The following is a 13,614-nucleotide window of genomic DNA, read 5'->3' as shown; positions in this document are numbered from 1 at the left end:
ACCAGTAATGTAAACGATTCTTTGTGTTTTTATACCTTTAGACACTACTTCTGTTACCTTATATATTCTACATGGGTTTTGGGATCTGAATATGGGACGTAGACAAATAAGTCACTGTCTATAGACCAGGTAGAATTTACAGTGTATAAATAGTTTTATATAATCAAGGGAAAAAATGTAAATAACCATCACCAAATATTCCATCCAGCATTTTCCTATAATACTTGCATTAGACAAAAAAAAGGTATTCCAGTGCAGATAGTTTTCTGATATAAATTTGTTATCCATTGGCGAGTTCGTTTTTGTTTATTTTTTTTTATAAATGTTTTTATTAGAATTCGAGTCCAGCACAAATCTAGTTTTTATTTTCAAAAAAATCTGAATTCTCGAATATAGTTCTTAAAATATTTAGTAAATAGTAAATGCCCATGCCAGATCAGTTCAATTGCAAATTTTAATGTGGCACAGACTAGCCAAACTGACAATTGACCATTGTTTTTCCTTAATCCAGAATCCACATTACTTATTTATTTAAAAATATGAACAAATAGCATCAAGGTCATATTTTTGTATGTGTTTCCATTTCTAAAAATTATTATTAGATATTTCTGGGTTGTATTATGGGTAGCAAAATGGAGTGGATGTTTGGCATTAAAGGGGTTGTTCACTTTTAAAATAACTTTTAGCATTATTCTGAGACAATTTGCACTTGGTCTTCATTTCTTTAGTAGTATTTAACTTTTTGTTCATCAGCTCTCCAGTTTGGAACTTCAGCAGCTGGTTGCTATGATTCAAATTACCCTAGCAGCCATGTAGTGTTTTGAATGAGAATGTAGAATTGGAGAGGGCCTGGATATGAAGACCAATTAAAAGTTGTTAAGAACCATTCTATAACATACTAAAACTTGCCAGATGAACTACCTCTTTAACTTGTGTGTTTAGTTATTCTTTCAGAAATAGTACAATGAATTTCAGGATTATGTATGTATGTATATATGTATATAGAATGAGAGAGAGAGAATATGTACTAGTCAATCATCATACAGATACCGTTAAAAGCGATGTCAGTATTGGAACTGCTCCACAGGGGACAATTTTATGCAACATTTACAGTTTATGACACAGAGATTTACTAGATTATAACAAAATTGTTCTTCTCCTATACTTTTTCAAGAACTTCTTTTAAATTAAATTGTGATTTTCTTTGCTTCTTTTTGGTCTATATCTGAATTACTTTAATTATAGATGCAGTTATAAGAAGAACATAATATTTATAGCACCATATGCCTTATATATTCTGGTCTGTTGGGAAGATAATACTCTTGTTTACCATATATGACATTATTAGCGAGTAAGACAAAGAAAAAGCTGTTACGTTTTAAGTGTTCTGATTACTATGGGTAACTCTTTGGGCACAGAATAAGAAGAAATCAACTCATGAAATATTAATGTTGTAAGAAAGCAGGAAAAGGCATCTGCTTTCTGAAGCCTCAGTGTGAGACTTAGCTTTTAAATGAGAAGACAGCAGGTTTCCCTACCAGGGGATAAGTCCCTCTGGCCTCCTAATTAATAAGCTGTTTTGTCATCTGAACATTTGCCAGATTGGCTGGTTATGGAGCCAGGGTGCATCTGGGGTGGTAGCTTTTGAAGTAGTTTTGTGTGTTGTTGCATAATGAAACTAAAAATGAAGTAGACGAAATATATAAAATATTGATAACCATCATCCGATTTCATTATCAAGGGAAGACATTTATAAATTAATTAAACACTATACATTAATGTATTAATGTATTAATACAGTGATTTCCAAACAGGTTTTTTGTATCGGTGCATCTGAAAAGTATTTCTGGTTTCTTGTACTGCAGCTGTATTATAGTATATGACCTGTCTTTGCTGTTTCATAAAACACTTCATAGAACAGACACAATATGGCTGCCTTCATGTTTACCAAAGCATTGCAGTTGTATATTGGATAGGGATATTATACGTATAAGCATATTGCCCTAGAAAAACTTTTCGCCCTCTGTGCAATGAAAACGATTCATTTATTTTTTCCATGTATTAATTATATAAACATGTAAATATTGATTTGCAGCAGTTTGTTACTGTACTCACTGCTCTTTTCGAACAGCCGTAAAAAGTCCCCATAGCCAATAACTTCTTGCTCTGGTTTGCCACAATATATGCCATACAGCTGCTATCAGGGATTTGCTGTTGCAGTCACAGCTTTTTTCCTTTTTGATTTGTCAAGTTTTTATTCTTTCACTGAATATTCCAAACCCTGCACAGTATCTCCATTTAAGGGTGAAGGTAAATTAAGCCCTTCTGTATATTGTAAACTATATGGTGCTGACACCAAAGTACTAGCGTATCAGCATCATACTGTAGATTAGAGCCCCCAACAGGGAATTACACCAAACCAAGGTTAATAAATGTGCAAAACTCTTTATTAATTAATTTATACAGAAAATATCAAATAGTTAACTAATAAAAACACACACATTATCAAATGTAAACACATATGCATAGTCGTGTACTCTATCATATATAATGCATGGAACAGGGTTAAATGTCCCAACCACAGTCCCCTCAAATCTCCATAATGGTCGCAAGGTACCCGGTACAGATCAAAATACATTCTGGCAAAATTAGATCAAATTTGTGTGTGTACTGCTAAGGTCATGTCCTTATCATGAGAACCATACACACATTTCAGCATAAAAAAAAACACCAACAATCAAACAGAAGTCAGCAAAACACTTCAGTTCTCAATGTAGTGCAAGTTCCCCAGTGGCCACTTTCCACTGGCAAATACACAAAATCCCAGATGGAACAGCACCACTTGTCTTTTGTGGAATAAAAATGCTTTTTTTGCATCATTTTTTTGGTCATTAAAGCAATAATGCTTTTTTGCATCATTTTCTTGGTCATTAAAGCAACGTTTTACAGCCCTAAAAATATTATGCAATAAATACATTTTTATTCTGCAAAAACATCTAGGATTTTAAGAAAAAACACTCACCCAGGAACCCTAATCCATAAAAAAAAAAATGCGTCCCCAGTTTCAGTTGCAGTGTCCCTGGGGAAACCTGTGCAATGGACGAAATGCACATTCAGCTAGCCATTTTGGCTAAGGACTGATGGACTCAATCAATTCATTTACCACTAATGCCAGTGAAATTCCATTGCGGTGTTTATGTCCAGCCTGATTCATATGCAATTATTACGATTTAAAAAAATAATCTGGATTTAGGGTCCCTGGGGTTATGGCTGTGTCTACATTACATCAGGCATGTCAAAACTGATGTTTTGTTACTGCAGTTAGAACACTGTGATTTCGCTGATTACAGTTAAATGTGGCCTCAATGTTTTAAACGCTATTTCTTTATTTGAAAATACAATAAAAACAGTTTTAAGTATAGATATGTAAATTTGAAATGTAATTGTTAATAAATGGTAGAAAAGTATTTTAATTACGTATGTACACAGTTATATTTTTTTTCCAGTATGAATGCTAGAATTGAACATGGAAAATAATTTTCTCCCCCCCCCCTTCAACTCTCTGAATAAGAAATTATACAAGGAAAATCAGCTAGTGTCTATTTTAGAATGGTTGAAATAAATTCTTGAAAGTTTGGCTTTTTTTGATTAACCGGATAATTAAGGAATTGTGTACTTTTCAGCATTAAATTATAATTGCCTCCTATGTAGACATAACCTGAATTGTGCCAGCTCCATCTGCACTGCATTGATCATTTTATTGTATTGCGTTTCTGTCCAGGATTCTGCCCAAGACAGTGTTATCAGAAGAGACATCCATCGTACCTTTCCAGCTCATGATTACTTCAAGAACACCGAAGGAGATGGACAAGAATCTCTTTATAAAATTTGTAAGGTAAGAAATGCTTATTGCAAATTGCTTCTTCACTAAACAAGAATCAAGAGAACAGAAAAGCTCTCCCCACCAACATGCTGGATAAAAATGGAAAGACTCTTATTATACTATAACATCTAACTGCTTCACTAGTATGTTGTTATCATTTTTATTGATTAAGTCTTGTCCTAAAAAAAAATGTTGATGATAAGAATCAAACCATAGCAATTATACCATCGTATTCTGTTTATCCTGTGGATTTTTATAGTAGAAACATACAGTAATTACAGTGGCCAACATGTTTTTTTTTACCTGCAAGTTATTTACCCCAGTCATTTTTTTTTCTCTAGGTATATTCTTTATATGATGAAGATATCGGCTATTGCCAAGGCATGAGTTTCCTAGCAGCTGTGCTACTCCTCCATGTGAGTAACTGGTGTTAATCTAGTCGGATAGTTCCTAGCAGCATAACATTTTTAAAGTCTTGAAATTGGGATACAATAATGAAGATTTGTGTGAGCAAGGGAATATAAACAACATAATTTGTTCTTGGCAAAATACACTGTTGGGTAGCAAATTTGCAGCCTGATTGGAATGAAGTGAAAAAAAGTTCCAAATTCCATGAGCACTACTATTTATTATATATTTCTGCTTACTGAATTAAAGTTGCCAGCTTTTTTTTTTTTTACATAGGTGGCATATGCTTTGTTAATTTATTTAAACTTTCCCCCATCTGTGCACCAAGTGATAAAATACGGACATCCCCCAGTTTTTAAACGTTTGAGACTTGTCAAGAACAACTCAAGAACAGCTCCGTGGCATATATTTGGGACCCACATTGGTTTTTTTTTACCATTATTAGAGGTTTTAAACCTTTTGGTATAGAGTGGTCCTATTTTTAATCCGTGAAACAATAAAGGATCTGAGTAGAAGCAGCAAAATTACAATGGTGTGTTCTGTGTTGAAATGGCAGCAGTTCTGTAATAAAATTTGCCAGAGCTATTAAAGAGCTATTTAGAATTGAATGGACATTGTTTCTTTCTAGATGCCAGAGGAGCAAGCATTTTGTGTACTAGTCAAAATTATGTATGATTACCAGTTCCGTAACCTCTATAAGAATAATTTTGAAGATCTGCACTGCAAGTTCTACCAACTAGATCGTCTATTGCAGGTGAGCTCAAATGCAAGGAATTAGTACATATATATGAAATTTCTTTCCGGCTGAGTAGTATAAAGAACTGGCAGTAATAAACACATCTTTGCTTTGGCCTTTTCTCATTCAGAAAATACCAAAATGCTAACCACTCATTGAACTTTTCCTGCATAGACTTCTGAAAACACCTCCTTATTATAAAACTCCAACATATTTTGCAGCGTTGTAAAATAAATGGGTGCATACATTAAAGGATAAGTAAACTTTTAAACAAGTGAATGTAAAATTGATGAGAGTGCTATTCTGTAATTTACATTCATTATTTATTTATTTTGAATTGATATATGTGCTATTACGTAATATAAATGATAAAATAAATGCAGTAATAAAATTAATTTTGTTACAACAGCACCACCTGCTGGTGACTTGCAGATCATTCTCGGCACCAAATAGTCAATGAAGTTGTCAGGAGAAAGAAAGATGAGAGAAAGGTTTCTAATTTTTGACTGCTTGGTGGTCAGAATGGTCAGAAAATAACCAGCAGGTGGTGCTGTTGTAACAAAATTAATTTATATGTACATATATTCCTTAATATTTTGGAATAAAAAATAAATAATGAATCTACACTGCAAAAGTGCTTAGAACAGCAGTCTCATCAATTTTACATTCACTTGTTTTAAAGCTTTACTTATCCTTTAAACATACAAAAATACATACAAAAGCAAACAATAATGAATACAAGAGGAAAAGACACTGCTCAAAAATGTTATCTACTCCACAGTTGTTCCAAAATGCTGCTGCAATACTTTACTTCAATTAAGTCAATCTCTGCTGCAACTCTCTCCAAACCTCTACACTGACTACCTATACATGTTTCAAATTTAAACTCCTGACCTAGTAACACTCCCCATATACAAGAACAAGGGATACTGTCATGGGAAAACATGTTTTTTTCAAAACACATCAGTTAATAGTGCTGCTCCAGCAGAATCCATTTCTCAAAAGAGCAGATTTATTTATATTTAATTTTGAAATCAGACATGGGGCTAGACATATTGTCGTTTTTCCAGGTGCCCCCAGTCATGTGACTTGTCCTCTGATAAACTTCAGTCACTCTTTACTGCTGTACTGCAACTTGGTGTGAAATCATCCCTCTCCCCCCCCCCCAGCAACAACAGAACACTGGGAAGGTAACCAGATAGCAGCGCCCTAACACAAGATAGCTGTCTGGTAAATCTAAGAATAACACTCAATAGTAAAATACAGGTCCCACTGCAACACATTCAGTTACATTGAGTAGGCGTAACAACAGCCTGCCTGAAAGCAATTCCATCCTAAAGTACATGACCAGGCAAAATGACCTGAGATGGCTGCCTACACACCAATACTGCAACTAAAAAAATACACTTGCTGGTTCAGAAATGAATTTTTTTTTATTGTAGAGTGAATTATTTGCAGTGTAAACAGTGTAATTTAGATCATGACAGAATCCCTTTAACTCTAGGTATTTTCTAGATCGACTACTCCATCCATCCATTAAGCTTAGACTCTCTATCTGTGGAATTCATTACTACACATTATCAGACAATCACTTACCCTGCAGTATTTTCAGACATTTTCTTAAAACTCACCTCAATTCCTGCAACACGTCGGCCATCTCACAGCATATTTTGCTGATCCTGTTTTGGATACTTGAAAAACCTGAATACTCAAATTGATGAGTTATAAGGTAAAAAAACTTTGAATACCTCGATCGAGTTTCCAATCTCAAACCACCGTAAAAAAACTGAAAATCATGAAGGCAAAAAACATGTTCAAATGGTTCAAGGGACTTCTGCCATTGACTTCTACATAATCTCAACAGGTTTTAGCTAGAAAAATTCTAGTTTTTTTTAAGCCTTACAAATTTGAGTTTTTAGTGCAACTACCCTCAAAAAAACTAAAAAATTTTGGGAAAAACACAACATTTAGGGGCAGATTTATCAAAATGTGACATCAGAGCTCATCACAGCTCACCCATGTTCTATTCAATCCTATGTGATATATTTATATTTATCAATGTACTTCACCATTTGATAAATATGCTTTTAAAAACCCCATAGGAAGGAATAGAAGAAAGTGAATGAGTTTTAGTGTGGTGAGTTTTAAATTCACATTTTGATAAATCTGCCCCTTAATTAATAACCTCCTATCTGTTGGATGTTGATGCATGAACAAAACAAACCATCTGACTGATCAAACTTACATTAAAGTTTTGTAAATTATTGCTGTATAAACATTATCCATACCCATATCAGCCATGCAAAAAAGTCACCCAGCCCTTTTAAAACTAAAGGTGCTTTGAATGAACAATAACAGGAGAAATCATTGTATGTAAATGATGTACCATTATGTAAAGTACTCCCGTGGAATATGTTATTACTTTTATAAATTAATGTAAAAAAGACTCTTCTCTTCCCTCTTCTCCCTTTGTAGTGTTAATATTCCATTAAATCACCATACACATACTAGTAAAATAGCTTTCTACAACCAGCCTCAGACTGGAGGCCCATCGGGGGTTCTGCCACAGAGCCCCACTTCCTCTGTCGTCAGTCCCCAGAGGCCCCCCAGCCTTGACCCCTCTGGGAAACGCCATCACCTGCCTATGGCCCGCATGGCTCACTAGGTTTTTACCCATTATCCTGCCAGTCCAGTCCAACCCTGTCTACAACCCAAATCGTTGTTGATATTCCACCAGCTAAAATACATGGCCTGGGAGAATGCCCTATTTGTTATAGTTGCCAGCAGGGTCATGGTATAGTGCTACTTGCCTACTGAGTGTGGACTAAGAGTATTGTTGAAGGTGTGGTATAGCAGCAGTAGGGTCAACCCTTAAAATTTAGCTTAAAAAACTCAGATGTATTGTCATTTTGTGTCTAATTAAGAGACTTGCATGATACCAGTAGTGGAAGAAGGGCAAGGCTTGAAGATCAGTAGCAATATTATTACTGCACAGGGCTGCTGTACCTGCCAAGAAGTGCATCAGCCATTTTATATACATAGTAGGAACAATATTTTCTTGGTAATTTATAATGTGTGTGTATAATGTTTTAGATTTAATCAATCAATCTTCATTTTGCTCTATCCCCTCAAATACATCTAGATATAGGATTGGCTGCATGTATAGAGTATATGCTGTGTCTAATATGTAAAACGTTGGAAAATCTTCTTAGACTTCTTTCTGTCTTTTCAGGAGCAATTACCTGATCTCTACTCCCACTTTGTTGCACTGAATTTGGAGGCTCACATGTACGCTTCTCAGTGGTTTCTTAGCTTGTTTACAGCCAAATTTCCACTTTGCATGGTCTTCCACATTATGGATCTCCTGCTTTCAGAGGTAACATTCTGTACCTAATGAACTATGTTGGTTTCATGTGCCCGGCAGGCATCAGCTTCTTACTAGGAATTGTATCACTTTCTTCTCAAGAATTGAGTGATATAAAAGGAATAAAAGGCCACACCCAGTTTCACCCAGATACACCATCTGCTCAAACCCTTTTTACTTTCTGGTAAGCTTGCATATGTATATGAATATAGATGCACCACAGAACATGGACAGAAATGTAAATATATTATACAGTAAATTGATGCACATTGAAAGTACCCATAGAAATTTACACACCCTTGTTCTGCGCACTCGTACTCTGTCAGTGAATATAGTACATAAAGAATAAAGTTTCAAGGACCCAAAAGTAAAGTAACACCATAAAGTAACACTCATCAGATAATAGTGTAATATGTGATAACCAAAGAGGCAATGAAAGGTATTTGTAAAACAGAAAACCCACTGTAATTTCCACACTGACTGTGGTATTCAGATATATTCACATTGTATTATAAAGTCTTATCATATTATTCCTTATAGGTTGGAAATAGTTTAGCAGCCTTCCCTTAGGGGTCAATAAGAAGCGGCATGCACAAAAACATTTAAAATCTTTAATAAAATAAGTTATATTGCATTCATAAACAAGCCATTCAGTTCAGTTCAAGTCAGAAAACTTCTGACGTTCCTCCGTGTCCACTGCACATGCTTCCAAAGAGTGCGCAAACTTCTCCACACCAGTGAAGGTTAGGACGCATTGGCATGGAGAGGTTTGTCCACATGTTGGAAGCATTCACTGTATCTGGATTGTTCTGTAACCCATATTCTTGCAAGAATGAGGGGATAAGTTTTAAGTCATCAATTGGGTATAGCTTAAACAATGGATCCCATCCCATATTTTATTTTATGACTGCATATCCTCATGTTAGTATGGGTTTGTTTCTCTAGGTTCCATTAAGTCAGAGTGGGCAATACAGTCTTTTTCCAGTTAAAGGTAATGAGTTTTCCCCAGGAATAGACCAGTGGCCAGGATACGGTTAGATCTAGGGCTTATGGGTACTTCAGCTGTCATTCCCAGTAGGGTTAGTTTTGGTCAGTTTGGAAGCTGCATACCAATGATGATGTTCATTTGTTGTGTTATGACTGGAAATATGGTTTAATAATGGGACAGGACTATCCTCAGTCTCAACTTTGCACCTATGTATTACTTATGAGCAGTCCAGATATATTTTACTTAAATGCCATTGGGTTAGAAATATTTTCAGTCATTTTAAATTAATTTGCAAATTGTTATTGCAATTTATGGTTGTTTGCATTCTCTACATTCCATGCTCTGCAATAAAAAAATGTTGCATACAGGAGAACAGAAAGGGATTTGCATCTCAAAAATATTTACATAAACAATGAATATGTTCAATGAATATATATTGAAAAGTTGCTAGGCAATTTCTTTCATTATGCAAATACAGTTTCTGGGTGTAGGACCTCTTTAAATCATTGAGTGTAGTCAGTAGAATAGATTTAGGTAATGCACTGCTGCCATCTTGTGGGAAGATTACAATTTAATTTTTTTTCTCTAAGAGTCCTAACAGAAAATGTGAAAAGATAAAGTTGTTATCATAGCTTAAAAAATAAAGGGAAGAGGGGGGCTGTTTTCTAATTTAAAAAACTATATTGATACAAATAAGATACACGCAAATTATAAAAATCGTCGTAATATAGGTATGGGACCCGTTATCCAGAAGGCTTGGGACCTGGGGTTTTCTGTATAATTTGAATCTTCATATCTTAAAGACTACTAAAAATCCATTCTTGTACATAGTGCATACAATTACATACACATCTTTGATTTGAACACTTTTTAAAACTATTTCTTTACCATTTTCTATAAAAAGCTGACACTTACTTTGCATAATAGACCATTTCTAGATGGTGAGAGTAAATTACTTTAGTCAAAATGCTGAGAATCACCTGTTGTTATGGCAATGGTTATAAGGGCTGAATTTTAAGAGGCGCTCAGGTCCGATCTGTCGCCAGGCGATAACACGCATGTGACGTGCCGAAGTGCAGCATACAATGGGACTGATAAAGAATCACAGATACACAGTTCATGTATCCAACTGTTGGATGAAGGTGAAGCATGCAGCATTCACATCCAACAGTCAGAAACATGTAGTTTGCTTCCGACACGTCGCATGCATGTAATCGCATGGCAATGGATCGAACCCGATCACCTTGTGAAGTTCAGCCCTAATAGCCTCAGACACTTGCCTAATTTTCTCAGGTGCAGGTTCTCGGTGTATTTTTAAAATGTTGCAAAATATGTAAGGACTGACCATATGCTTACAGTTCTGCAGTTAACTTGAGAACATATTTATAATGCTCTATAAAAAATTAGAGAGAATGCACCACACATCACAACTTTCCAGGTAACACCATGTAAAATAATGTGTATTTGTAGAACTGTTAATTCATGAGTAAGCCAAATGTAAAATTGGTTTATAAAAATGTGTAAAAGCAGGTGAGAAGTTGCACCCCTGTTTATTTAAGAATATATTCTCTGTCTGAAGTCCTTATTGACTTTAATCTAAAATGGAGTTAAATTAAGATGTCCACTTTTTTATTAAATAGAAATGCAAACAGTACCTTAATAAACTACACCACTTTTTACTTAAAGGAGAAGGAAACCCTAAAAATGAATAGGACTAAAAATGCCATGTTTTATAAACTGCACCAGCCAAAAGTTTCAGCTTCTCAATAGTAGCAATGATCTAGGACTTCAAACTTGTCAGAGGGGGCACCATCTTGGAAAGTGTCTGAGACACTCACATGCTCAGTGGGCTCTGAACAGCCGTTGAGAAGCTAAGCTTAGGGGTCGTCACAAATTATCAAGCAGTAAATGAGGTTGGTCTGTCATACAAGCTGATGCTATGGGGCTGATTATTAAATTCTGATGCTAATTGCACTGGTTTCTGAGCTGCCATGTAGTAATTATCCATAATAATTACTAATCAGCCTTATACTGTGACATTTCTATTCTATGTGTACTGTATATTGTGAGTGGGTCCCTAAGCTCAGTAAGTGACCGCAGCACAGAGCATGTGCAGTGAATCAGCAGAAAAGAAGATGGGGAGCTACTGGGGAATCTTTGGAGACACAGATCTTTACTGCTAATGGGTTATGGTTGCCTGGGGTTCGTACAGAAACCCAATACATAACGTACAACATTTCTAGCTACTTCTTTAGTTTAACTTTCCTTGTCCTTTAAGAAACCCCTTGTTACACCTGTGTTGTGATGTAAAATAAATAATCTTGTACATGTTAAAGTGAATTAAACTACACAACCTTGCATTTATACTTTTTAATCTTATTTTTTGTTGAACAATATCCACACCTAATTAAATATGCCTTTAAGTGACCATACACATAGAGATCCGCTCGTTTTGGTGATTTCGACAAACGAGCGGATCTCTTCCTGATATGCACACATTGAGGTTTGCGATATCGGGCTGATCCGATCATTGGGGCATAGGGCCCATGATCGGATCAGCCCGATAGCCCAGATCATAATGTAGGCAACAAACAGTTGCGGCCTGCCTGACCGACATCTGCCCGACTTTTGGACAGATACCGATCGGGGAAGCCCATCGGAGGGCCGATTATCTGCCAACTCGGTCTGTTGGCAGCTTTTATCGGCCTGTGTATGGCCAGCTTTTGAGGGTCTTTTCAGATGAATAAATAAGCAAATGAGCCTCTTTAAAATGAGCAAACTGAATTGTATATGAACAATGTATATTTTTCTTCCCAGGGTCTTAGTATTATCTTCCACGTGGCGCTGGCTCTCTTAAAGGTAAGATGAGCAATATGATCCATTTGTTGATTGAAGAATATATTAATAAGATATTACACAGTTTTTTTTACAGTATAGCTTTTATTCATGTTCCATAATGTGTTTTACATTGTATAATTCACTATATTTTATTGTTGCCTTTGTTTGTACCTGGTCTCTATTTATGGTCAACTTTTGTTGTATTGTATACCACATGTAAATTTGGGTAATGAAGTGTACATGGCCAAAACAGAAACCAGAAACTTCACTATGGCAGAAACTTTACTTTGGCAAATTTTGTTTAGGTAACTTGCTGGGGTGGGGGGTTGTTGCCAAGTTGATAGGCACCCCCATTGATTATAGTTACCTGTTACCATGGGCTGATGTTTTTCTTAAAGGGGTATTTCACCTTCCAAACACTTTTTTTCAGTTCAATTGTTTTCCCCATAATTAAACTTTTTTCATATCACTAAGTTAATAATCAAAGTTTAAAGTTTAATGTCCCTGTGTCTGGTGTTTGAGTCTGAAAGCTCAGTAATTCAGGCGCTATTTTGCAACATTTAGTAGATACATTTTTCAGCAGCATTTCTGGAGTATTATAGCAACTATTGTATCAATTCCAATTGCTCCCTGTAATGAAATTCGGGGATTCTGCTCAGCGGGGTCAAAGCTAAGAAATGTATCAACTAAATGTATCAATCTAGAACAGTTTACAGGGTCAGCGACCCCCTCCCCACAGCTGCTTTAGAAAGGTGAAAAATTAAACTTACACTTCAATAGTAGAAAAATTGTCAAACATCAAAAATATCAAGTAATTGAAAAAAGTCTTTATTTCTGGTGAACTATCTGAAGCCAACTGAACTGAATAAAGTGTTGGATGGTGATGGTGGTACTTGGTACCAGATTATTTCTTATCCCAGGCTTCCTCTTTTGCAATTCTGTAGATTACATGCGCAGTACTGACATTTCAGGAAAATTACTGTACTGCTCATGCACCCACTCTAACTAAGGCGAATGCCCTTAGAAGCGAAATACAATTGTGGCATGGTGCTCCTCAACAGTATTCAGGGCTATTGAAGAAGAAGAGAACCAGCCCAGGGTAAGAGGTTATCAACTGAAATCAATGAGGGGGGAGGGGGGCCTAACATCTTGACCTTCACCAGTGATTTTACCCTTTCTTTGGCCTTTAGGGGTGGTTCATATTTAAGTGTGTTATAAAATGACAAATTCTAAGTAACGTTTCAATTGATCTTCATGTTTTCCTTTTTATAGTTTTTGAATTATTTTTGAAACACCCGCAGCCCTTCTTTTGATGTTTGTCAATACTCTATTTTGCATGTGCCCAGAGCCGGGCCAGACCGAGCAGGCGCCCTAGGCAACCTGTCCGACCACGGTGC

The 13,614-nt window shown here is 35.8% G+C and overlaps 1 protein-coding gene across 3 annotated transcripts in view; it reads left to right on the top strand.

Annotated features, from left to right (window-relative positions):
- The window catches only part of rabgap1l.L (RAB GTPase activating protein 1-like L homeolog), a 158,301-nt gene that overhangs the window by 100,864 nt on the left and 43,823 nt on the right, over window positions 1-13,614 (top strand). For all 3 annotated transcript variants that reach the window (NM_001086011.1, XM_018256415.2, XM_018256417.2), the window contains 5 exon segments: window positions 3,782-3,895; window positions 4,225-4,299; window positions 4,920-5,045; window positions 8,260-8,403; window positions 12,197-12,238. In NM_001086011.1, coding sequence (NP_001079480.1) covers window positions 3,782-3,895; window positions 4,225-4,299; window positions 4,920-5,045; window positions 8,260-8,403; window positions 12,197-12,238 — 501 coding nt within the window.

The sequence above is a fragment of the Xenopus laevis genome, chromosome 4L (assembly GCF_017654675.1).
Source record: "Xenopus laevis strain J_2021 chromosome 4L, Xenopus_laevis_v10.1, whole genome shotgun sequence".
NCBI lineage: Eukaryota > Metazoa > Chordata > Amphibia > Anura > Pipidae > Xenopus > Xenopus laevis.
The sequence above is the reverse complement of the archived record's forward strand: the minus strand, read 5'-3'. Positions and strand labels throughout refer to the sequence as shown.